Source organism: Palaemon carinicauda, chromosome 10, assembly GCF_036898095.1.
Source record: "Palaemon carinicauda isolate YSFRI2023 chromosome 10, ASM3689809v2, whole genome shotgun sequence".
Lineage (NCBI taxonomy): Eukaryota > Metazoa > Arthropoda > Malacostraca > Decapoda > Palaemonidae > Palaemon > Palaemon carinicauda.
In genome coordinates this window covers 113,222,562-113,249,356 of record NC_090734.1, presented here as the reverse complement: position 1 = coordinate 113,249,356, position 26,795 = coordinate 113,222,562, and the positions used below count along the sequence as shown (strand labels likewise).

General features: G+C 46.2%; 1 protein-coding gene across 1 annotated transcript in view; it reads right to left on the bottom strand.

Annotated features, from left to right (window-relative positions):
- Positions 1–26,795, bottom strand: part of LSm-4 (Like Sm protein 4) — a 72,857-nt gene that overhangs the window by 11,690 nt on the left and 34,372 nt on the right. The window contains exon 4 of the mRNA XM_068381685.1: positions 6,932–7,041. Within this exon, the coding sequence (XP_068237786.1) occupies positions 6,932–7,041 (110 nt within the window). The remainder of the gene's footprint in view (positions 1–6,931; positions 7,042–26,795) is intronic.

Below are 26,795 nucleotides of genomic sequence, written 5' to 3'. Positions count from 1 at the left end.
CCCGAGGGTAGCCTTTGAGCTAGGTCGAGGTCCGCTTGGGTCCCGTGAGTCAGTAAGTTCCTCGGATGTTGCAAAAAGTCCCTGCAAGGGCAGAAAGGCACTCGGGGAAGGAAGGGAGGGCCATTACCCGAAAGTAGTTCTCGGTAAGTATGTTAGGAAAAATAAAAATTACTTAAAATTTTTTATTTGTTCCAACACGAATACTTACCTCGAACTACTTTCTTAGGAGACTTACACTTTAGGAGGTGGGAGTGACTTCCTGACCTTCAGACCCAGCCAGCGGATGCCAAGAAGCCTAGATATGAACTAGGTTCTAAAACAAAACAAACTGGGAAAACGGACGGTAGGGTAAACTACACAAAGAGCTCACGTTAGTTTCTAAGTACTCACCCTTTGAAAAATTCTTCTGATGCTGAGTCCAGTAATACAGTTGCAGAGACGTGTTCTTCAATGGTTATATAAGTGTGGTTATCTCCGATAGGGACAGGAAACGGGGATTAGGGTGAAAAGGAACGAACCTGTGTCTCCTGGTTTAGCTATCCACGATTGTGCCTGGGGCTTCACCGTTAAATCACTTGGAGCGCGGAGATGACTGTCCCAATGGAGAACCCGTCTAAGGACCTTCTCGAGTAATCCTTGAGGTAATGGGCAGTAAAAGTCGACTGGTTCGACCAGGTACCAGCTCGAAGGATCTGGCCCACTGCCATGTTCTTCTCAAAGGCTAAGGAAGTGCTCAGACCTCTGATGTCATGGGGCTTGGGAGTACCTGGCAAGGCTAGTCCCTCCTCCTTGTAGGCCCTGGCAATAACTTGTCTCAACCAAAAGGATATGGTATTCTTCGATACCTGCTTCTTTGTAGCACCTGTGGAGACGAAAAGGCTCTTGATGCCTGGTCGGAGATGTGCAGTCCTCTCAAGGTATTTTCTAATGGCACGGACAGGGCATAACCTCAGATCCTCAGGATTCCCAGTCCTAGGAATAGCTGGCAGAGAGAACCCCTCGAATTTAGGATCCCAGACTGCTGGGTTCTGGGTTTTCGCCACGAACGAAGGGACGAACTTGAAAGAGATCTCTTTCCACCCCTTCGAATGAGAGACGTCATAAGACAGCCCATGGATCTCACCTACCCTTTTCGCAGAGGCCAAGGCCAACAAAAAGACTGTCTTGAGAGTGAGGTCCATGTCTACATTATCCTTCATTGGTTCGAACGGGGGGCTACTTAACATCTTCAGGACCCTAGCTAAGTCCCACTGAGGCACCCTAACAGTTTGAGGGAGGCAGGACTGTTCAAAACTCCTGACAAGCATAGAGATGTGTCTAGAGGAACCCAGGTCGATGCCGTTCAGAAGGAAGACTTGACCCAAGGCTGCCCGTACTCCTTTTATAGCTGGGATTGACATTCCTATCTCGTCCCTGAGATATACTAGAAAGTCTGCGATATCTGGGACCGAGGCTTTGAGGGGTTTTATGCGCTTCGAAGCGCACCACTTTGTGAAAGAGGCCCACTTCGCTTGGTAGACCGCTGCCGACGACCTTCTCAGGTATCTCGACATCCTCTTAGCCGTTCCTGACGAATATCCTTCCTTCTTCAGGAGTCGCTCGATAGTCTCCAGGCGTGAAGGCGTAGAGACTGTGGGTTGTCGTGGAACCTGAGAAAGTGTGGCTGTTGTAGAAGATCTGACCTGTCGGGGAGTGGCCACGGAGGATGGCTCGTCAGGTCTTTTAGGTCTGCGAACCACTCTCTCTCCGGCCACCAGGGCGCTACCAAATTCATCCTTAAGTTCCGGGCAGCCCTTACTCTGTTGAGCACTTGCCTGATCAACGTGAAGGGGGGAAAAGCGTACACGTCTAGGTTGTCCCACTTGTGCTGAAAGGCATCCTCCAAGGCTGCTTTTGGGTCTAGGACAGGAGAACAATAGACGGGAAGTTGCGCGTTCAGCTTGGTTGCAAAGAGGTCCATCACCGGGGAACCCCATCGTTGAATGATGAGCCTGGCTACTTCTGGGAGGAGGGACCATTCTGTTCCTACTATCCAACCCATCCTGCTGAGACCGTCGGCTAGGACGTTCTTTTTCCCGGGGATGAACCCTGCCAATAACACTATCTGGTTCGCTTCCGCCCAATCTAGGATCTCTAGGGCGAGATCGCACAACTCCCTTGACTTTAAGCCTCCCTGCTTCTTTATGTAGCTACCACTGTGGCGTTGTCACACATCAACGCCACAGTGTTTCCCCTTAGTAGATCGACGAAGTGCAGGAAAGCTTTCTGGACTGCCTTCAACTCTAGGACATTGATGTGTAGGCCTTTCTCCCCATCCATACAGGTTCCTCTTGCCGTCCCGTTGAGGAGATGGGCTCCCCATCCTTGGTTGGAGGCGTCTGTGAATAGGAGCAACTCGGGAGGTTCGGTCGTGAAGGGCATCCCCTTGAGCGAGTTCGACCGGCAATGCCACCATTCCAGGGAGGGCATTGTGTTTGGTAGGACTGGAATTAATTTCTGGGGCGAGTCCAGTTGGTTCCAGAAGCTCTTCAGGTTCCATTGGACGGCCCTGAGTCTGAGTCTCCCCTGGGGAACCAGTTTCTCCAACGACACCAGATGACCTATTAGCCTTTGCCAGTCCTTCGCCCTCCTGGGTTGCCCCGCCAAGAAAGGAAGAAGGATCTTCATAAGATTGCTTATCCTCTCCTCCGACGGAAAAGCTTTCACTAGTAGGGAATCCAGTGTCATCCCCAAATAGGGCATTCTGGTGGAGGGAGATAGGTTCGATTTTTCTGAGTTGATCATGATACCCAGACCCTTGCAAAACTGGAGAAGTTTTATACCCTGCTCCTTCAAAACATCCTCCGAGGAGGAAAGAAGCAACCAGTCGTCCAGGTACCGGATGAGGCGAATGCCCCGCTCGTGAGCCCACACCGAGACTGTCGTGAAGACTCGTGAATACCTGGGAAGCTGTCGACAACCCGAAGCAGAGGGTCTTGAATTGCAGGATCTGGGTACCCCATTTCACCCGGAGAAACTTCCGACTTGAGGGATGGACCGGGATTTGGAAGTATGCGTCCTTGAGGTCTATGGTCATCATGTAGTCTTTCTCCCTCAAGGACAGCAAGACTGACTTCGGAGTGTCCATTTTGAAATCTGTCTTTCGCACAAACTTGTTGAGGGCTGACAGGTCTATCACCAGTCTCCACACCCCCCCCCCCCCCCCCCCCCCCCCGTCGCCTTTTCTACCAGGAACAGGCGGCTGTAGAAACCTGGCCCTGGGTGCAGGATCTCCTCCATGGCGCCCTTTTTCAGCATCGTGGACACCTCTTCTTGAAGAGCCGCCCTCTTCAACGGGTCCTTGGGTGCCAACCACTCCGACAGGCTGGCCGGAATTAAAGGCGGGGGTTCTGTTAAGAATGGTAACCTGTACCCCTCCTTCAGTACGGATACTGTCCAGGGCTCTGCTCCGTGAGCCTTCCATGCTTGCCAATGTAGTCTGAGGCATCCCCCAACCTGAGGCTTGGGCAGGAGTAGGGGGCCTCCCACTCTACCTCCTCCTGGAGGAGCGGTCTGAACGGCCTCTCCTGGAGGCAGAATACCCCGTTCTAAACGAGGCCGATGCTGCTGGAGCTCCTCTACGGGGGGGCTGAGGCGCTGAAGCCCACGAGGAAGAAGGGGCTTCTCTCCTCGTCAGGTTAGGCGGGGCCTGAGAAGTAGAGGGACCGTCTGAGGCTGACCTCTTGTAGGGGGGCCTCCTTACCGGTTGAGGCCTGGGAGCGTTCACTTCTTTTCTTTTAGCCACCTTTTCCATGATCTCCTCTAGTTCTTTCAAGGGGAACAAGGAGTCACCCCACACAGGAAGGCTCCTCACGGCCCTCGCCTCCCTGTCTGGGACCTTCCGGGAAAGTTTCGCCAGAATAGTGTCCCTTTTGCGAAGAACCCAATTCGCTGACAGGGCAAGGGACTGATACGTGAGGAACTTCAGGGTCTTGCCCCCGGAGATGATAAGCTCCCTCAGAAGGCTTTGCTGTTCCGGGTCCGTCAAGTCATATGTGGCTTGAACACCTACCAGTGTGGAAGCCCACCAGTCCAACCAAGAGGAGACGTGAACTAAGTCTTTCGACATCTCCTCCATCATCACAGCCTCCGACTGCGAAAAACAAATCGGGGCTGAAGAGGCTCTGTCCTCCGAGGCACCCTGTCCCAGAACGTCGAGGGCAGGCTCCACCTTGCAGGCTCCCGGTCGTTGTCCCTCTGGCACATAAACCCTACTCTGGGACTTGAGCCCTTGGAGCAACTTCGAAGAGCTCTGCGTTTTGGGAGCTTCGGCATTGCCTGCCACAACTCTATCGACATGAGCCCGTCCCAGGACGAGATCTCGGGCCACAGGAAGGGCCAGGGAGGTTTTCTGTTGGACGGGTGCCTGCATCAAGCGGGTCAGGCTGGACCTCCAGTAGTCCTCATCGGCTGTAACCGGTTCTTCAATTCTATGATGCCTTCGGATCAGGCCTATAACCTTCCGATAGGCCAAGTCCTCGGTCGGGGAACCTTCTCTACCGCCAGCGGAACCTTCGGTCTGATCCCGAGGAGCCGGGTCACCAGGCACTCCCACCGGGCGCTTCGGTTCTGGGACAACAGGCACTCCCCTGCGGTGGTACCGGTCTTCCCCGGCGGAAACCTCCGCACCAGGTTCGGGGGTCAGAACTGGCATCGCCGTGCCGGCGAGGACTACCGTTCGTGCATTCTCTCTGGGGGACGAGGAGGCGGATCCCGTGGGCTGACCCGACGGAGGGAACCGTTCCTTAAAGTCCGAGGGCCGAACCAGCTGTGCTGATTCGGCCAGGCTGCCCGTAAGGTAGCACGGTTCCCCCGCTGGGCGGGATGAACCGGAAGCTTCGCGGCTTACGCCTGCCTGAAGCGGCCTTCTTGCATTTCTCCTTGCGAGGGTCATATCTTTGTCTGGAGGACGGCCTTCGTGACGAGAAATCCCTGGATTGCCGGTCCGGGGAACACTGCAATTCAGGCTTACGGGGAGCGAAGACCCAATCACCATCGGGGGACCTACTCCTCCTGTGTTTCCTCCGTGGAGAGCGGGACCATCTGCTGCTGAACCTCGAACGGGATCTTGAGCGGGAACGCCTGCTCCTGGACCGCTCCCTCCAGCGCCGATGTCTCTTCCTGGTTTCTTCTTCTGAAGAGAACGAAGCTCCACCATCCGAAGAGCCCGACGAAACTGTACCACCTGCACGACGGGCAGAAGCGGGGGCTACGGAGGGCTTCGCGACTCGCTGCGTACCAGAGGTAGAGGGTTGCAGGAAGGTTTCTGGGACCGTCGTCAGAGGAGCTGGAAAAGAGGGTTGACACCCTACACTAGGGAACCAGGTATCCAGGCCCTCTTCCATCCGCATTGGGGACCTACCTGGCGTTATAGGGAGCTTCCATCCGAAGGAATCACTTACCGTGGAGTCTAACTTACCCTGGGCGTCGCCACCTGCCGAAGAACCTGAAACACAGGCCCACGAAGGGGGCGAAGAAACAGGTACCACATTACTACACCATAAGGGGTCGTCGGAGGAAACGTGCCCCCCAAGCACAAGGGCAGAGTCTCCAGAACCCCCCGACACAGCACTACCAGGCTCCCCACTAGCCTGAGAAGTCCCAGCAACCCCCACTTCACACACACTAGACTCCTGGGGAAGAACTCTCGGCTCTTTCCCCGCAACGGACTTACCTCGTCCCCTACTCTGGGTAGGGGAAGGCGAGACAGAAGCCCCGTCGGACCGTCCACTGGGTGACGGTAGCGGCGACGAGATGCTAGATTTCCTGGGCGAACGTTTCGACGACTTCTTTTTCTTAGTGCCGTATCGCACCCACTGTATCTCACTCCAACTAACACACTCAATGTACGTATCCGATGGCGAGCACATCCTGCCCCTACAGGAAGAGCAAAGGGAGTGAGGGTCTACTTCGGGCTTGGAGAGGAACGCTCCACACAACTTTCCGGCTCTAGGCCCAGGACAACGGCGGATCTGCTCCATAGCACACAACCACAAGGCACAGGAACGAAGGGAATCAAAGGGATACCCTTGGGAAGCACAAGGAAGGGTAGTGAACACGCAAGAACACAAGGGATAAGCACAAAGCTACCACGCGGTAACCACGCGGGACACACGAGGCGGACACATAGGGTCAAGAGAGACGAGAGCGACGTGAGAGTATGGTATCACGTCGCGACCAGAGAACTTACTGACTCACGGGACCCAAGCGAACCTCGACCTAGCTCAAAGGCTACCCTCGGGGCACGTTCTCTCACTCCCGGGTTAGCCCTCCATAGAAAACGGGTATAGGGTATACTACAAAAAACTCTGGTCGGTAGAGAGGAGATTACAGGTAACTCCTAAGAAAGTAGTTCGAGGTAAGTATTCGTGTTGGAACAAACACATATTAAACAATCTCACCAACCATTGAAGTACAGTCATACCCCCTTCCTTCAACATCTCAGCTCTCACACCATCCATACCAGATACTTTTCCTAGTCTCATTTCATCTAGTGCTCTCACTTCCTCTCTTGTAATCTCTTTCTCATTCTCATCTCCCATCACCGGCACCTCAACATCTGCAACACCAATTATATCTGCCTCCCTATTATCCTCAACATTCAGTAAACTTTCCAAATATTCCGCCTACCTTTTCTTTGCTTCCTCTCCTTTTAACAACCTTCCATTTCCATCTTTCACAGTCTCTTCAGTTTTTTATGAACATTGACAACATTACAAACTCAAAAAAATACTTCAAGTAATGATAAAGTATTGCATTACAATTAGATTAGAATTTCATTCAATTTATAAAATTCCAACCGATGATATTTATATACACTACCATAAAAACAATCCTTCACAAAACTTAATATATTCACTTTTATCACTAAAAAATTTAGAGTGCACATTACCCTAAATTGGAGAGGTCCGTTGTCAGGTTTTCTTGACGTGTTGTTAAGGTATTGACTCTAAGAGCAGAACGCAGCAACGTTAAAATACCTGCATACAGAATACATACATTCTGAAAATATATATTTTGTGAAAATATAGTCAACCCTCTGTATTCACTGGGGTTAGGTAACAGAAACACATGCGTAGACTGAAAATAATATTGCTGCTTTTGGGTCAATGAACCCGAGCTCCCCTTATCAACTACCACCGCCTACATGCAGTCTTTCAACACCACAAACTACGCACTACATTTTTTTTCAAGTAGTCCACTAATTGTACAGTAGGTTTTATTCATCATCTTCTCCTCTGGCCTCCTACGCCTATTGACGCAAAGGGTCTTCGTTAGATTTTGCCAGTCATCTCTATCTTGAGCTTTTAAATCAATACTTATCCATTCACCATCTACTTCACACTTCATAGTCCTCAGCCATATAGGCCTGGGTCTTTCAACTCTTCTAGTGCCTTTCTAGTTAAATGTTTGGTGAATTAATCTCTAGTGGAGTGCAAAGAGCACGTCCTAACCATCTCATCTACCCTTCACCATGATTTCATCCATGTATGACACCTGTGTAATCTCTTATAATTTCATTTCTAATCCTGTCTTGCCATTTAACTCCCATTATTCTTCTGAGGGATTTGTTCTCAAATCTACAAAATATGTAGGATATTGTTTCATTGTCATACCATGACATTACAGTAATTGCATAATAAAGTACCTATACTGTACAAACTTTTATTTTTACATCTTTTCCTCAATAAACTCCTAAATCTTATATATCACTAAATAAACTACTAAATTTCATTCTATTCTCCTCACAATCCTAAATCCTTACAATTTAACTATTCAGTTCTATTAAGTTTAATATTAGTTATGAATGATTTTTACTTTAATATGATTTTCCTCTACTCTCTCTTTGCATTAAATTTTAATTTATCCCTTCAATTTATTTTCATATCTTTCATTGCTTTTATCTATTTATTTTCAGCTTATTTCCATTTAATAATAGTTGATTCCTTCCTGCATAAAAAAGTTCAAGCATTTTAGTGCTAATAATTTGTAAGAAAAAAACTTTATATATCTATGTACCATGCACTTCCCTCAATTTTGGAAGGTGTCCAACATCCATAAGGAAACAAAAGGGGACTTTTCTCTCATCATTCCTCTTTGCCCGACAAGGTACTCAGCCGAGTTTGGTTGGTACAACTAGGGTGCCTCACCCTACCCTCCCCCATTTTCCACCACAAATGAAGCTTCGTATACTGATTCCCCTACTACCGCTACCTCAGCAGTTACCAAGGTAACACGAGGTAGCAGCAGAGCCTATTGGAGCTGTGTCACAATCGCCTGTCATTCATTTCTATTCCTGGTATGCAAACAAATCATTTCTATTCATAGTATGCTCTTCTGCCTCTCACATCTATCCTTCTGTTATCTATGTCTTTCTTCACTCCATCTATTCACCCAAATCTTTAAAATGGGAGTTTTTATGATAAAACAAAGTTTTATGAATACTTACCTGGCAGTTATATATACATAGCTAATAATCTCTATTTCGGCAGAATTTTTCTAAACGCGGCAACCGCCTTGTGGTGGTTGGGTGGTTACACCCGTTAAAGGGTGGTACGAGGAATCATTCCCGTTTTCTGTTCTTCAGTTCATCTATGCCCGAACTGTCTCCTGAGGGGAGGTGGGTGGGCCTTCGAATGTATATATAACTGCCAGGTAAGTATTCATAAAACTTTGTTTTATCATAAAAACTCCATTTTTATGAATAGAACTTACCTGGCAGTTATATATACATAGCTGATTGACACACTTGGAGGAGGGTGATAGACAGTAAACATCGTTGGGGAAACAACCAAACAAGTTGTAGGATAAAAAAACACCTTGATTCCTTACCTGCTAAGGTAGCTGACTTCAAAGGTTCCTGCCATCTGAGTCACTTTCCCTTAGGAGTGTCAGCCAGGATGTGACCTGCAGTGCTGAAAACACTCAATCGAATCTGTCAACGGGGTGAGACCAACAATCTGACTAGACTTCAGGACTACCTATTGCCCAATATAAAAAACTGCAACCTTACCAAAACCAACCACCAAACCTTTGCAAAGGAGATAAAAATTATCTAACTAGACTGAGGTGACTGTACACAAGTCGAAGTCCTCAGACAACCATTAAAAACACCAACCTACGCACAAGTATACAAAACTAAAGTTGAGGGGAGGTAGTAACTCCTTTGCCTAATACAGAAGCCGTAGCTACGTATGGGCCCAAGGTATAGCATTTCTCATAATCCACTCTCACCTCTCTGAGGTAATGAGAGGCGAACACAGAGTTGCTCCTCCAGAATGTCGCATCCATAATTTGTCTGACCGACATGTTCTTGCGGTAAGCAAGCGAGGTCGCAATGGCTCTCACTTCGTGAGCCTGCACTTTTAAAAGTCCGAAGTGTTCCTCCTCACACAAGAGATGCACTTCTCTTATAACTTCCCTCAGGAAAAAAGACAAAGCGTTCATGGAAAGGGGCTTCTGAGGATCTTTCACAGAACACCACAAGGAGCTAGAAGAGCCTCTCACATTTTTTGTGCGAGACAAGTAGGCCTTGAGGGCTCGTACTGGACAGAGGAGCCTCTCTTGCTCTTGACCCACTAGGTTAGTCAAGTTAGGAACCTCAAAGGTCCTTGGCCAGGGCTTTGAAGGGTTCTCGTTCTTGGCAAGGAAGTCTATTCTTAAGGCACAAACTGCCCCATTCAGATTGAAGCCTACCTGCTTTTCAATTGCATGGACTTCACTGACTCTTTTAGCTGTTGCTAAGGCCAAAAGGAAGAGGGTTTTCTTTGTAACCTCCCTAAGAGGAGCTTGTGAGATGGGCTCAAATCTCTTGGTGCACAGAAATTTAAGAACCACATCAAGGTTCCAAGAAGGGGGCTTTAACTGGACCTGCTTGGTTGTCTCAAAAGCCTTCAAGAGGTCATGTAAGTCCTTATCATGAGACAAGTCCAAGCCTCTATGCCGACAGACTGAAGCGAGCATACTTTTGTACCCCTTGATTGTGGACACAGCCAGCTTAGTGTCCTGCCTGAGGTACAACAAGAAATCAGCAATCTGGCTCACAGAGGTAGTGGATGAGGAAATCTTGTGCTTCCTACACCAAGCCCTAAAAGTCTCCCACTTGGACTGGTAGACCCTCTGTGAAGAGACCCTCCTCGCTCTGGCGATAGATTTCACAGCTTGCGCTGAAAATCCTCTCGATTTGACGAGCTTTACGGTAGTCTGAAGGCAGTCAGATTGAAAGCGAGGGGGTTTTGATGATACCTCTCGAAGTGGGGTTGTCTGAGCAGCTTTGGACTTGCAGGAAGGCTTCTTGGAAAGTCCATCAACAAGTCCACCACCTCCGTGAACCATTCCCTCATCGGCCAGAAAGGAGCTATCAGGATCATTCGTCCCAAATCGAGGAGAGCGAATTTCCTGACTACCAGATTGATGATCTTGAACGGGGGAAAGGCATATGTGTCCATCCCCGTCCAATCCATCAAAAAGGCGTCCACTGCTATTGCCTCCTTGTCCGGAACCAGGGAGCAATAGTTGGGGATCCTCTTGGATAGATTGGAGGCGAAAAGATCGATGAGGGGTCTCCCCCACAGCCTCCAGAGACTCTGACAGACCTGTTGGTTGAGGGTCCATTCTGTGAGAAGGACCTTCCCTTTCCTGCTGAGCATGTCCGCCCTCACATTTCTCTGTCCCTGAACAAACCTCGTCAGCAGACCTATCTTGTTCTCCTTCGCCCAAAGAAGGAGCTCCCTTGCTGTTTCGAACAGAGACAGAGAGTGAGTACACCCTTGCTTTCTGATGTAAGCAAGAGCTGTGGTGTTATCTGAATTGACCTCCACAATCTTCCCAGACACCAAGTCTTTGAAGGCTTTTAGCCCCAGAAAAATGGCCATCAGCTCGTTGTTGTTGATGTGCCATTCCAGCTGATTTCCTTCCCAATAGCCTGAGACCTCCTTGCTTCCTAGTGTTGCCCCCCAACCTGACTCTGAAGCATCTGAAAACAACACTAGGTCTGGGTTCTTCTTATGTAAGGAGATCCCTTCCCCTAACAAAGCTGGATCCAGCCACCACTTCAGAAGATTCTTGACTTCTGCTGGAATGGGGAAGGAAAAGGAGTCTTCCTGCGTCTTTCTGTTCCACGTTTTCGAAAGAAAGTGCTGTAGAGGCCTTAGATGGAGTCTCCCCAGAGAGACAAACTGTTCGAGGGAGGATAGAGTTCCCAGCAAACTCATCCACTCCTTCGCTGAGCACCTCTTCTTGTCCAGGAAACTTCTAACTTTTTCGAGACACTTGGTCTGTCTTTCCTGTGAGGGAGAAGCCCGAAAAAGAACTGAATTCAGAGTTATCCCCAAATAGAGAATAGTCTGATTCGGCTTGATCTGAGACTTCTCCCTGTTGATGACCAGGCCTAGATCTTGAGCCATCATAAAAGTCTTTCGTAAATCCTCCAGACATTTCTCCCTCGATCGTGAACGAATCAGCCAACCGTCCAGGTAGAAGGATATCCTTATTCACTCTTGATGCAGCCAGCCTGACACATTCGCCATTATCCTGGTGAAGACTTGAGGAGCCGTGCTGAGACCGAAGCAAAGAGCTCTGAATTGGAAGCACTTGCCCTGCATTACAAATCTCAGGTACTTCCTTGAAGTCGGATGGATGGGGACATGGAAATACGCGTCCTGCAAGTCGAGGGACACCATCCAGTCCCCTGGACGTACTGATGCCAGCACCGACTGAGTCGTCTCCATGGAGAACTTTGTCTTCTCCACAAAGACGTTGAGAGAACTGACATCCAGGACGGGTCTCCATCCGCCCGAGTTCTTGGGGACTAGAAACAGGCGATTGTAAAAGCCTGGGGAGGATAGATCCCTAACCGGTTCTATCGCTCCCTTGTCTAGCATTTGGTCGACTAGGTCTAATAGGGCCTTCTGTTTCCCCGGATCTGTGTACCGGGCTACTAAGGCCAGCAGAGCATCTGCGAGAGGAGGTTTCTTCAGAAAGGGGATCTTGTATCCTTCCTTGATGACTGAGAGGGACGAGGTGTCCGCCCCTCTCCTCTTCCAAGACTGCCAAAAAACTGACAGTCTTGCGCCTACTGTCTGGAGGAAACGAACTTCATTTTCTGGAGCGAGGTCTGAACGAACCCCTGGTAGATCTTGGTCCTGACTCTTGCCTTCTTCCTCTAAAATCTGGTCTTGAAGAAGTAGTCCTGCCCCAAAAGGGCTGCTGGAATTTCTTTTCCTCTCATTTCGAAGAAGAAGGAGTGGTTTCCAAGGGCTTACGAGCTGAGCGAGATAATAGGTCTTGGGTGGCTTTTTGGGCCAGGGAAAGCGTAATGTCTCTAACCAGGGACTCGGGAAAAAGATGTTGAGACAGGGGGGCGTAAAGAAGCTCAGACTTCTGCGCAATGGTAACAGACCTTGAAGCAAAAGAGCAAAGCAGGGCTCTCTTCTTTAGGATCCCAGCTGAGAACAGTGCAGCCAACTCATTCGCCCCATCTCTGAGGGCCTTGTCCATACAGGACATAATACTGGTAAGGTCCCGAGTTCCTTCCATCTGGTCAGTTTTTCTTGCCAGAGTCCCTAGCGACCAGTCTAGAAAACTAAAAACCTCAAAGGCTATAAAAACACCTTTGACGAGATGATCCAGCTCCGACATCGACCACATGACCTTGGCTGAGTTGAGAGCATGCCTTCCAGCCGAGTCCACTAAGCCAGAGAAGTCACCCTTGGAGGAGGAAGGCACTCCCAGACCCAAAGGTTCCCCAGTTTCATACCACATACTAGCTTTTGAAGCAAGACGAGCTTGTGGAAACGAGAAGGAAGTCTTAACTGCTTGTCTCCGCTCCTTCATCCAGGCATCAATCTTCGCAAGAGACTTCTTTGCGGAAATCGACAGTTTCATCTTGATGAAGGCCGACTGTTTCTTGGCCTTCTTTCTGTTAAATTGGGATTGAGGAGATTAAGGGGCAACAGGTTGGAATTCCTCTCCAAAAAGTTCAAGAAGGGAGCAAGAGAGAACTTTGTAATCTCCAGCAGCGTCAGCCGGTTTATCATCGTCATCAGAGATCTCCTCGAGGTCCTGATCCACATCTGCCACATCCTTCGAGCGAGAAGGCTCCTTAGAATCCGACAATGGCAAATCAAAGGAATCGTCCAGCAAAAGATGGCTTGCATCCTGGAGCCCAGCGCTAGAAGAGTCCTTGGAACGAGAGGCAGTATCGTCCCGAAGAGGCAGGCTGGTATCGTCCTGGCGCCGAGAACGAGAGGCAGTATCGTTCTGGAGCCGTGAGCGAGAGGCGGTATTGTCATGGCGTCGTGAACGAGAGGCGGTATCATCTAGGTGTCGAGAACGAGGAGCGGTATCGTCCTGGCGTCGTGAACGAGAGGCGGTATCGTCCTGGCGTAGTGAAAGAGAGGCGGTATCGTCCTGGCGAAGTGAACGAGAGGAGGTATCATCCTGGTATCGTGAACGGGAGGCGGTATCGTCCTGGCACCGAGAACGAGAGGCAGTATCGTCCTGGCATCGAGAACGAGAAGTAGTATCGTTCTGGCATCGAGAACGAGAGATAGTATCGTCCTGGTATCGAGAACGAGAAACCGTATCGTCCTGGTATCGAGAACGAGAAACCGTATCATCCTGGTATCGAGAAGAAGTATCGCCTTGCGAAAGCGCACATTCATCATCCTGGCGCAGAGAGGGAGAAGTTTTCTTAAGAGAAGAACTCCGTTCTCTCTTAGAAGTAGACTTCTTAATAGGTAACGAGTCGTCTTTACGTCTATCAGACTGGGCGTGAGGGCGGCTAAATGCTTGCACTAACGTAAAAAGTTGGTCCTGCATGACAGACATACAGGATTTAGCAACATCAGCTGGGTCTTGCGGTCCCGAAGGGGAGGGTTGACGAATAACACTCGTAGAAGGGGGAGAATCTTCGGCTGTAAAATCCTGACTTGCAGGCTTAGGCTTTGCCCTTTTCACAGGCACGGAGTCGAAATCGTCCTCTGACGGACAAAGTTCATAGCTGCTAGAACCGGGAGAGAAAGAACGAGACAGTTCGTCGCGGTTCCATCTCCTCTTAGTAGGTCTTGACGCTTCAAACTTCCATTTACGTCTGGGCGAATTCGGAGAAGAAATAAACACATCCGACACGTCTTTTCCGTGACGGTCAAGAACAGCCTGGGAATCGGCAACAGGGCTGTTTGAGGCTACGGCTGACCGAGGGTACGTACCTCTCACCCCCTTTCGGTTGTCGACGTACCTTCTCCCTTGGTCCTGGGAGCTTGGTAGAGGTCTAGGCCTAGGGTAATGACAGGTTCGGTCAGTCGCCACCTCCACTGCACTAACACAAGCACTTTCACTATTCTTACCTTTAAAGGCCTCCAGTCGTTCTTTAATGGCCTTCAACTCGGCAGCAAAACTAGCGTACCGAGGGTCATCTGCAGATACGGATCCTGTAGGAGGGGCAGGAGTTACTAACTCAAGGGAAGGATCAACTTCCAAAGAGGAATCAATTATGGGTTCAAAAGATAAATCTACACTAAGTTCGTCTTCCTTACCACTAACAGACTTAGATTTAGACCTAGAAGCTCTCCTAACTCTATCGAGCTCTAGTTTACGCACATAGCGCTTCATAATCAACCAATCCTTTTCATCCAAAACTTTACATTCCCCGCACCTATTATTAAGGGCACATTCAAAACCCCTACAATTCAAACACACGGTGTGAGGGTCTACCGCCATTTTCGGTAGTCTCACCTTACATTCCTCATTCGCACAGACACGGTAATGACTTTTTTCACTCATAATGAAAACAGCAAAAAAGCAAAGAAATAACAAAAACACGATTGCCAAATCCCCAAATCAGAGTACTTCACCAAATAGCAGACTGGTACAGCGATACAGGGAATGCAAAGAAAAACTCTTAATGATGGACCAACGTGTTGTCAATCCGGCGGGCAGAGATGAACTGAAGAACAGAAAACGGGAATGATTCCTCGTACCACCCTTTAACGGGTGTAACCACCCAACCACCACAAGGCGGTTGCCGCATTTAGAAAAATTCTGCCGAAATAGAGATTATTAGCTATGTATATATAACTGCCAGGTAAGTTCTGTTCATTAGTTTAACTGCCAGGTAAGTTCTGTTCATAAAAACTAAAGAGTTACTGGAATTAAAAACTAAAGCTTGAAGGACACTCCTTGCATAACTAAAAATGGTAAAATTACCCCCCTCTTCCAATGTTATTTTTTCAACAGCGGTTAGTATGCCGTATAGTTCAGTCATAAATATGGAAGCTGTTAGTAGAAGTGCACCTCTACAATAAAAACCATTACTCTATACACCCACCAAATCCCATGCCAGCATCAGATTTGGAGTCATCAGTATATATAAAAGTCAATTCCTTATGTTCTGCAACATGTTTCATAAAAAGTAGAGACCTCCTGGCTTCTAAGACAGTCATATTCTTTTTAACTCCAATAAAATATTTACAAAAAAATATCTTTGGTAATTTCCATGGAGGCATTAATGATACCATCAATGGGAGCATATTATTTCTAACTGTATCAAGACTGTCTAACAATTGTTTCACCCAAAAACCATAAAGGTGAAGAGATTTTGGGTGCAACTCAAAAGTATGTTGAGTGCCTTACAAGGCTTGCAGTTTGACAGGCTAAAGAATTAGGAAGTCTTTGCAACCTACACCAATACCTAATAATGGAAGACTTTCGGTAAAGGTTTAACGGTAATTCTCCAGCATCAACAAGGAAGCTTGGAATAGGCAAAGTTCAAAATGCTCCTGTTGCCAATCTGATACCAGTATGATGTAGAGAATCTAAAATTGGCATGGGGTGGCTGAGAAGAATATTTCACCATAATTAATTGTTGAAAAAAATATGGCCTTGCGTAACTTTAAAACAGTTTTGCGGTCTGCCCCCCCCCCCCCCCCATGATGTATGGGACAAAACTTTTAAAAGCTTCTAAGCATCAAGACATTTTATTTTTAATGATTTTAAGTGAGAAACCCATGTCAACCTACAATTAAATATCAAGCCTAAAAACCTAGCTTCACATGCACATGGGATCTATTGACCTTTGATGTACATATCAGGGTCTGGATGTACTCCCCAAATACAACAAAAATGGACAACAGTAGTTTTGCTTGTCAAAAACTTAAACCCATTCATATCAACCCACTGAATAATTTTGTCAATTGCTGGTTGTAGTTTTCTTTGAACCTTTGCTATTCTAGCCTCAGCAAATGATATGGAGAGATCATCTACAGAGTGTTGAGAGAAAATCTTGAGGAATGACAATGGATATCCCATTAATGGCTTGTGCAAATAGGATTACACTTAGCTCACTAACCTCGGGAACTCCTTCCTGAAATTTTCTCCCCAATAGAGTTTACCCTACTCTCACTTGAAAAAATATAAGTGAAATAAATGATTGAATAAACAATGGTAGATCTCCTCGTAATCCCAAATTATGAATGTTTTTTGGGGGGAGCTCAAGGTTCCTATTTGCAGCTTTCTATGGGATATTTGGCTACAGTGATACTCCCAGAGAATTGACCATAGGTCTCCAGAATTCTAACTCCTGGCACGAGTATCTTTAAAATTTTTCTTAAGGATATCGCATAATATCAGGGGACGTTTATCTTGATACAAAACATGGCAATCTTCACCCCGAAAAGAGTTTTTGCTCTGAGGGGGAAGAGTGGTGAAATTGAAGGGGAGCCGTTATCGAGGTTACCCTTCCTCCCTTACTATTACAGGGCCCAAAATGGCCGCTCATTTCCTTATTCAGTAACGCTTTCACACGGTGTATCACCCTGCTTGCTCTAGTGTTCTAGGCCACTATCTTGAGGAATTTATCATGAATTCTCCAGCATCTTCTGACTCTGGAAAGTTGAGTATTTAATCTTTCCTGTGTATAATTTTTAGCTCCCTTCTCACAGTGGAATTAGCATAATTTTAATGTGTTTATCAGAGCATAGCCAGTAACCGGAGGCGCCATTTTGGACTCTGTCGTTCGTCATGCATGCTTTACTTAGTAGAACAACATTCCCGGTATTTAGCTTTAATGAATTATAGCTATTCAGGCAAAATTATACTATTGAAGATAAGTTCATGCACGTATTTTTCCTCTTCCTTAAATGTATCGATCGTATACGTTAGTCTCTCGGTGATATAGCGTAGCGAAGATCTCGCCCTGCGCAAGGCTAAGGTGACTGCCTAGGATGGCGGTGATACTTACAGTCACATCGCCTCTCCATTCCATTAAAGAAGAGGAGAGAGATAGCGGAATCTGTCAAGAGACTACTAAAATCCAACAGGATTTCAAGACACCAACAGGAGAGAGTGCTGGGCTCCCTCCAGTTTGCATCAGTGACAGACCCAGTGTTAAGAGCACAGCTAAAAGATGCATCAGGAGTCTGGAGAAGATACGCATCAAACGCTCGTAGAGATCTAAGAAGACCAATACCGATCCGACTTCGATCACTTCTCAAGCCATGGTCGGAGGCCAAGAACTTGAAGAGGTCAACACCTCTGCAACTGTCTTCACCCTAAGTCATCATCCACACGAATACATCATTGGAAGGATGGGGAGGTCACTCTCATCATCGGAAAGTTCAAAGAACTTGGTCCTCTCTATTCAAGGCCTTCCACATCAACATTTTGGAGGCCATGGCAGTCTTCCTTACACTGAAGAAATTATCCCCTAGCCCTTTGGTCCACATAAGACTGATTCTGGACAGCGAGGTGGTAATGAGATGTCTGAATCATCAAGGCTCGAGATCACCTCAACTCAACCAAGTAATGTTGGCCATCTTCTGCATAGTGGAAAAGAAGAGATGGCATTTATCAGCAGTTCACCTTCAATGGTTCCGCAATGTGACGGCGGACGCTTTATCCAGGCTAACTCCCATAGAGTCAGAATGTTCCCTAGACGCAAGATCATTCTCCTTCATCTTACATCAAGTCCCGGAACTGCAGATAGACCTCTTCGTGACGAGCGACAACAAGAAACTTCCTCGATACGAGGCCCCATAAGAGGACCCTCTAGCAGAAGCAGTGGACGCCATGTCCCTCGATTGGAATAGTTGGACCAGGATTTATCTGTTCCCTCCATCCAACCTGCTGATGAAGGTCCTCAACAAGCTGAGATCTTTTCAAGGAACAGCAGCCCTAGTGGCTACCAAGTGTCCCCGGAGCAACTGGTTCCCTCTAGTATTGGAATTGCAGCCGAGGCTGATTCCCCTGCCGGACCCAGTTCTGTTTCAACAAGTACAGAAGTCGACTGTCTTCGCTTCATTTCAGAAAACCCAAGACCATCTCATGTTTTTCTCTCCCTAGCAGTAAGAAAGAGTTTTGGGATCTCGAAAGAGAGTATAGACTTCTTAGAGGAATATAAGTCTAAATCTACCAGAAGGCAATATGAGTCATCTTGGAAGAAGTGGGTGGCCTTTGTCAAGGCAAAGAAACCAAAGGAAATCTCAACAGATTTCTGCTAATCTTTCTTTATTCACCTTCATGAACAAGGTTTAGCAGCCAACACGATAACTATGTGTAAATCTGCCTTGACCAGACCCTTGCTTTACGCTTTCCGAGTAGACTTTTCTAATTAAGTTTTTTACAAAATCCCTAAGGCCTGTGCTAGGCTTAGGCCTGCAGCACCTCCAAGGCCCATTTCATAGTCTATGGATAAGGTACTACATTTTGCTTCAAGTTTGAACAACGATAATCGCTCTGAAAGATTTGACTCAGAAAGTCATATTCTTGTTTGCTCTAGAACTCAGGGGCTAGAGTTAGTGAGATAGTGGCCCTTTCTCTGGAAGAGGGCCATAACCAGTTTGCTGAAACAGGAGAGCTGAATCTCTTTCCCGACCCAATGTTTCTTGCCAAGAATGAGCTACCCACTAAGAGGTGGGGTCCGTGGAAAATCTACCCTCTGAAGGAAGATGTCTCGCTGTGTCCAGTGGAGTGTCTAAAGGTCTATCTTCGTAGAACTTCAGACTTCAGGGGAGGACAGCACTTTAAAGGAGAAACATTGGGCTCAAACTTATCCCTGAAACAACTAAGGGCGAAGATCACCTACTTCATTCGCAGAGCGTATCCTGACAGTACACCCGCGGGTCATGATACTAGGAAAATTGCTTCATCGTTAAACTTTTTCCAGCTCATGGTTTCGAGACCCTTCGCTCGTTTACTGGATGGAAGTCATCCAGAGTGTTTTTCAAACACTACGTGAAGGAAGTGAAAGAATTAAAGCGATTCATGGTGGCGGCAGGTAGAGTACTAAAACCTGTCGCTTAGTGCTGCGAGGAACAGTGAATTATGTGGGACTATAATTCTAGAGGGTGTACATGTTGGCACATTATAGTGCAACATGGTAAGTGAAATGTCATCAAGGTGACATTATGGACTGTTCCAGTGTATAAAGGTGAAGAAACATAGACTTAACACTAAGTGCCGTGTGTTTTTACACAAGTGTAAATAGACAGACTTCTCAGAAAGACATTAGAAAATTATTAAATTTTCAATTGAGTGGCATAAAATTTTGTTTTCAGATAAAACAAGTATTTCTGATTTATTCTGTATGTTCTATGTTTGCAAATTCTATTTCACTTGCATTTTTATATTATCATGAAATGTATGCTGAATTTTTATTTATTGCTTGTCAATAAATGTCTAATTGTTTTGTGCGTCTTATTTTGCCTTAAACATATATTAATAAAGTTATGTGTGAGCATTACTTTTATTCCTTACTATTCTGCATAATTACATTAAACAAAGGTAGTACCTTTGTTCCTAAACGTAAACAAACCTTTCTAGCCATGCTTAACTTGTTTCGATACAGATATAAACTTGTCTGTTGCGATATACAGCTGGGCTGATATACCTTAGATGCTATGGTATCTGACATGAACCTGTATTCATTTTATAGATACAAACTCTCACTAAAGGCATACAGTGAGACCTGTATGCCCTTTTGGTTGCTAGGTTGGTCATATGAAATATGCAAACTTTGAGACTTCCCAAATCTAGTATGACTCTTCCCTGTAGGGGGCAGGAAGCACTAACATAGTTCATGATTAGAAGCAATGACATATAACAGTAATGTCATAGGTCTCTAAGGTCTAGATGACCAAGGAAATATTGTCTTGAGGTTTAAGGCACAACGGGGAAATCTACGGATACATTAATGCTCTGGTAAACTTCCATCAGGACGACATAGCCTGAGCCCAAAAATCTGATTTCGAGCGAAGCGAAAAATCTATTTTTGGGTGAGATAGCCATGTCGTCCTGATGGACCCACCCTCCTTTCCATGAAAGGCCTTGGCAGGATCCCTCCCAATAATACTGTATCTATAAGTACCGGCTCAACGTTACAAGGAATAAAGATGGCGGTGATTATGGCGCCATCTGAGTACTCAAACAGTAACAGAGGAAGGAAACCTTATAACGGCTCCTCTTTTATTTTGCCATTTTCCCCCTCGAAGCGTAAACGCTATGCGGGGTGCAGATTGCTATGTGGCGTGTCAAGAATATGTCCCCTGATATTATGCGATATCCTAAAATCAAACTTTAAGGATATTCGCGCCAGGAGTTAGAATTCTGGAGACCTTAAGTTAAATTCTCTGGGAATATCACTGTAGTCAAATATACCCTAGGAAGCTACTTAAAGGAACCTTCCATCAGTACGACATGGCTATCTCACCCAAAAATGTGAACATCTCAACGAATATATATAAGACTTCCCCCATGGCTCCCTGCTCATTGATCATATGGTGTCCTATAGCTAACATACTCATGAGGACAAGGAGTATTAGCATCAAGCTTGCTCTCCTGTAGACATACTATTATAGAGGAGGGCTCATGTATGAGGAGCCTAAGTTCTTCATATTTCACCCTTAAACCCTGGTAATTCCATTGCAGAATAGAGGAAAAAACTATGGTTTATTTTTTGGAAGACACCTTGGCAATCTTTAATCTAACACTATTTCCAAGTGGTATCTCTAGAGAGGATCTTGATGTATTGGGTTTTGTGTTTGTCTTTTTCCTTGTTTCCTCTTGATCTAATTGCTGAGGTGGATGATGGTAAACCTCATCTTGAATTTCTGATTTATTTAGGTTGTTTTCCAGTTGATCAGAAACATCAGCAGACAAGACATCATATTTATTTGAAGTCATGTCTTTAATGTTTCTTATGGTATGGGGTGTGAGAGATGGAGGTCTCTCTCTTTTTCAATTAAAAGTTTTTGAGCTAACAGGTTTTGGCACTTTCCCCACAACAGGTGCACCAGGTAAATTAGTTTTAAATAGAACGTCCATCAAATCAGGCAAGGACGTGGCCTGAGACAGGTTTGTAATAATGTTTAGAATGGGAGTACATGGCTTTTGAATATCTTTCAGAACTTTAAGTATCTGAATTGATTTTTCCACACTTACTGGATATAAATTTTCATCTTCTTTAACTACTTTCATATCTTTCTTTATATTAGAAGAGAGGGTACTATTTTCGTCGGCATGTTTTGGCAAGTTTTTCTTTAAAACCAGTGAAAAGGGTTGCCCTGACCTTATCTGCTTTTCAAGAGCTCTTTTACAAGCCTCTTTAAAAGTAACTCTTTCCATGATCCTAATGGCCTGAATCTCTTTTTCAAAAATAAACTTAACACAGCTTTTAGATGTAGCTGGTGTGCTTCCCCACAATGTATACAACTTGGATTTTCTGTGCATGCTCCATAACTATTTTTTCCACTGTTGGCACAAACAGCAGGCTTATTATTTAGTTTTTCTTTGCCCTTCTGGCTTAAATGGCCACACATTTCGAAATGATAACATCGTAATGGTGAAGTGATGATGGTTTACCCTCAAAGATAGCCAACCAGCTTTAATAACATTAGGTTGTCTACATTAATTAAATGTTACAATCAAAGTGGCAAAAGGAATATGTTGTTCTCTAACTCTCTTTCTGATTCTAACTACTTTTACTACTTGGTTTTTCAGTTCATCCTCAATTTCTTTTTCCTCTATATCTAGCAATTCTGAAGCATATACCACACCCCTACTCTGGTTGAATATGGGATGCGAAATGCATTTGACACTATGACCATCCAATGTTGAAAGTTTTTTCATAATTCACTACTTCATAGTGGCCAGGTAATACTTCTGTTTCTCTATATTTTTCTGTCCTGTCATCATTTCTTACTCTCTTTCTTCTTCTCTAGTGTTTTCTTATAATCATTCTTTACCCAACGTGAATAAGTTTCTAACATCACAATATTAGAACCTAAGTTGGAGTAGTCTGTACTGAGGTCCATGTTTGTATTTTCCAGGTCGTCACCAGAGGGGTTGGTTTCCAAACAAGGAGCAAGCTGGTTATCCACCTCATATCAGAGGATGTCAGTCCTCCTATCCCATGTGGCTCAACATGAGAAGAGGCTTCAGCAGGGACCAGTCCTCTATTAAAGAGGAGCTGCCTCTCTTTAGGTGGGCATACACTGGTCAATGGGGGTAGTTACCCCTCCCAATGATGTCTCCAATGCTTGGCATCACCCATTACCAGTAAATATGGTAATGGCATCTAAATTTGAAGAATATAGAGAAACTAGTTAATGTTCTAATAATGGGTGTCAACAAAATTCAGATAGAGCAAGAGAAAAACTGATAGAAGGCGGCTTATAGAGGTCCAGTCTTAGTCTGGTCTCTCAGAACTGGTCTTAGTGGTATGGTTAAACCTGCCGGGGTGGATAATCACCCCACCACCATCATGCAGCCCATCCTTGAGACTCTCAAGCCCCTCTACTTCAACAAAATGCTGGACCATCACAGGGACCATTCTGCATTATGCCATAGCAGAGCTATGAAGGTCATTGCTAGAGTGGAGGATGATCTTACCATAGTGAGCACCCTTATCATCAGGCAAAACGGGGGAAAGGCATAGACGTAAATGTTGTCCCACCGTTATTGGAATGCGTCTTGCCAGAGAGCCTGGGGATCCGGGACCAGAGTAGTATAGCGGGAGTCTGTTATTCAGCGACGTCACGAACAGGTCCACTGTCAGGTCTTTGTTGGCTACTAGATGATTCAAAGACCACTCAGAGATCACTGAGTCACTCTGCTCAGGTTGTCTGCGAGCATATTCCTCTTGCCTGGAATGATGCGAGCCAATAGGAACACCAAGTTGTCTTCTGCCCATCTTAGCATCTCTACTGCTAGATGGCAAAAGTGCTGCGAAAAAGTACCGCCTTGCTTGTTTACGTAAGCCACTACCATGGTGTCATCGCTCATCAACACTACCGAGGGACCTGCCAGGAACTGATGGAACTGTTGAAGGGCTAAAAAGGCTGCCCTCATCTCCAGAAGATTTATATGCTGAGATCTTTCAGATTCCAACTAGAGCCCAGAGGCTGTGTGATGCAGCAGGTGGGAACCCCACCGTTCTTTTGACGCATCTGAAAAGAGCATTAATTCTGGGAGAGGGGCGAGAAGGTCGACCCCTCAGCAGAGATTCTTGTCTGTCACCCACCATTCTAGGTACGACCACTGCTCAGGTCCCATGTGGACCAATGAATTCAGACAGTCTTCGTGTTGAACCCACTTGGACTTCAGCCGCCACTGAAGGGATTATAGGTAACTTATGAAAATGATATTTTAATTATAAAATAAATTTTTGAATATACTTACCCGGTGAATATATAATAGCTGCAACTCTGTTGCTCAACAGACACATACATAAAAAACTCGCGAGCGATCGCTATGCAGGTTGCGGGTGTGCCCACCTGCACCAACTGTCGGCCAGATACCACTCTCGGATGTAAACAAAACCTTCAATTTCTTCTCATCCCACTGCGTCTCTATTGGGGAGGAAGGGATGGTCTTTAATTTATATATTCACCGGGTAAGTATATTCAAAAATTTATTTTATAATTAAAATATCATTTTTAAATATTTAACTTAGCCGGTGAATATATAATAGCTGATTCACACCCAAGGAGGTAGGTAGAGACCAGAGTTAATTATGTTTACAGCGTATAAGCTAAGAGTTTTTTCATTTTGGCAGTTATCAATATAACAAAACCAAAATAAATAGGTACCTGGTGAGGAAGTTGACTTAGACGATTACTCTGCCTTGTAAGTCTGTCTTCCTCACGGAGCCCAGCGATCCTCTTAGGATGCTGAAAGACTCCCAGGAGCTGAAGTATCAAGGGCTGCAACCCATACAACAGGACCTCATCAAACCCCTAATCTGGGCGCTCTCAAGAAATGACTTTGACCACCCGCCAAATCAATCAGGATGCGAAAGGCTTCTTAGCCTTCCGAACAACCCATAAAACAATATTAAAAACATTTCAAGAGACAGATTAAAAGGATATTGGAATTAGGGAAGTGTAGTGGTAGAACCCTCACCCACTACTGCACTCGCTGCAACGAATGGACCCAGTGTGTAGCAGTCCTCGTAAAGAGTCTGGACATCTTTTAAGTAAAATGACGCGAACACTGACTTGTTTCTCCAAGAAGTCGCGTCCATAATACTTTGCAGAGATTTATTTTGCTTGAAGGCCACGGAGGTTGCTATATCTCTAACTTTGTGCGTCTTAACCTTAAGCAAACATCGGTCTTTCTCATTCAAGTGAGAATGAGCTTCTCGTATTAAAAAAATCTGATAAAATATGACAAAGAATTCTTTGACATAGGCAATGAAGGTTTCTTAACTGAGCACCATAACGCCTCAGATTTCCCTCGTAATGACTTAGTACGAGCTAAATAGAACTTAAGAGCTCTAACAGGACATAATACTCTTTCCAGTTCGTTGCCTACGATCTCTGATAAGCAAGGAATATCAAAAGATTTAGGCCAAGGACGAGAAGGCAGTTCATTTTTGGCCAGGAAACCAAGTTGAAGTGAACAAGTGGCTTTTTTCTGTAGAAAAGCCGATGTTCTTACTGAAGGCATGAAGTTCACTGACCCTTTTAGCCGAAGCCAAGCACACTAGGAAAAGTGTCTTGAGGGTGAAATCCTTCAGGGAGGCTGAATGTAATGGCTCAAACCTGTCTGACATGAGGAACCTTAGGACCACGTCTAAGTTCCATCCAGGAGTTGCCAAACGACGTTCCTTAGAGGTCTCGAAAGACTTAAGGAGATCTTGGAGATCTTTATTGTTGGAAAGATCTAAGCCTCTATGTCGAAAGACCGAAGCCAACATGCTCCTGTAGCCCTTAATCGTGGGAGCTGAAAGGGAGCGAACCTTTCTCAGATGTAAAAGAAAATCTGCGATTTGGGCTACAGAGGTACTGGACGAGGACACAGATGCTGACTTGCACCAGTCTCGAAAGACTTCCCACTTCGACTGGTATACTCTAATGGTAGAAGCTCTCCTAGCTCTTGCAATCGCACTGACTGCCTCCTTCGAAAAACCTCTAGCTCTTGAGAGTCTTTCGATAGTGTGAAGGAAGTCAGACGAAGAGCGGGGAGGCTTTGATGGACATTCTTTACGTGGGGCTGACGTAACAGATCTACCCTTAGAGGAAGACTTCTTGGGAAGTCTACCAGCCATTGAAGTACCTCAGTGAACCACTCTCTCGCGGGCCAGAGGGTAGCAACCAACGTCAACCTTGTCCCTCCGTGAGAGGCGAACTTCTGCAGTACCTTGTTGACTATCTTGAATGGTGGGAATGCATATAAGTCCATAAAAGACCAATCCAGTAGAAACGCGTCTATGTAGATTGCTTCTGTATCTAGGACTGGAGTGCAAAAGATTGCTAACCTTTTGGTCAACGAGGAGGCAAAGAGGTCTATGGTTGGTTGACCCCAAGAAGCCCAAAGACTCTTGCCCACGTCCTTGTGGAGGGTCCATTCCGTGGGTATCACCTGACCCCTCCGACTGAGACAGTCTGCCAAGACGTTCAAGTCCCCCTGGATGAATCTCGTCAACAGGGAGATGCCTCGAATTCTAGACCATAAGAGAAGGTCCCTTGCGATCTCGAGCAGCGTGAAGGAGTGTGTGCCTCCTTGCTTGGAGATGTACGCCAAAGTTGTGGTGTTGTCTGAGTTGACCTCTACCACTTAGTTTCGAAGACGCTTCCTAATATCATCAAGGCCAAGTGGACTGCTAATAGCTCCTTGCCGTTGATGTGCATGCTCTTCTGACTTGAGGTCCACAGACCAGCGCATTCCCGACCGTCCAGGGTCGCACCCAACCCAAACCCGACGCGTCTGAGGACAACACGTGGTTTGGGTTCTTGACTGCTAGGGATAGTCCCTCTCTCAGACTGATATTGCTGTCCGACCATTTCAGGCATGCCTTTATTGGTTTGGAGACTGGGAATGATTCTGTCTCTAATGTCTTGTCCTAGTTCCAGTGAGAGGCTAGATGGAACCGGAGAGGCAGAAGGGGTAGTCTCCCTAGTGAGACAAACTGCTCCAGGGATGAGAGAGTCCCTACGAGACTGTTCCAACTCCTGACTGAATAAACGTTTTCTTTTCAGCATTAGTTGGACTTCGAGCAGGGCTTGACTGCGAATTTCCATCCCCAAAAATAGAATAATCTGGGATGGGATCAGTTGGGACTTTTAGGTTGACCACAAGTCCCAACTCCCTGGCCAGACTCAACGTCCAATGTAGATCCTGCAGACAGTGAAGGCTGGACGATGCTCTGAGAAGCCAGTCGTCCAAGTACAGGGAGGCTCGGATCCCCGATAGCTCGAAACTGGTACCCCACATTCCTGTAAACAAACCTCAGAAACGGTTGGGAATCCGGGTGTATAGGA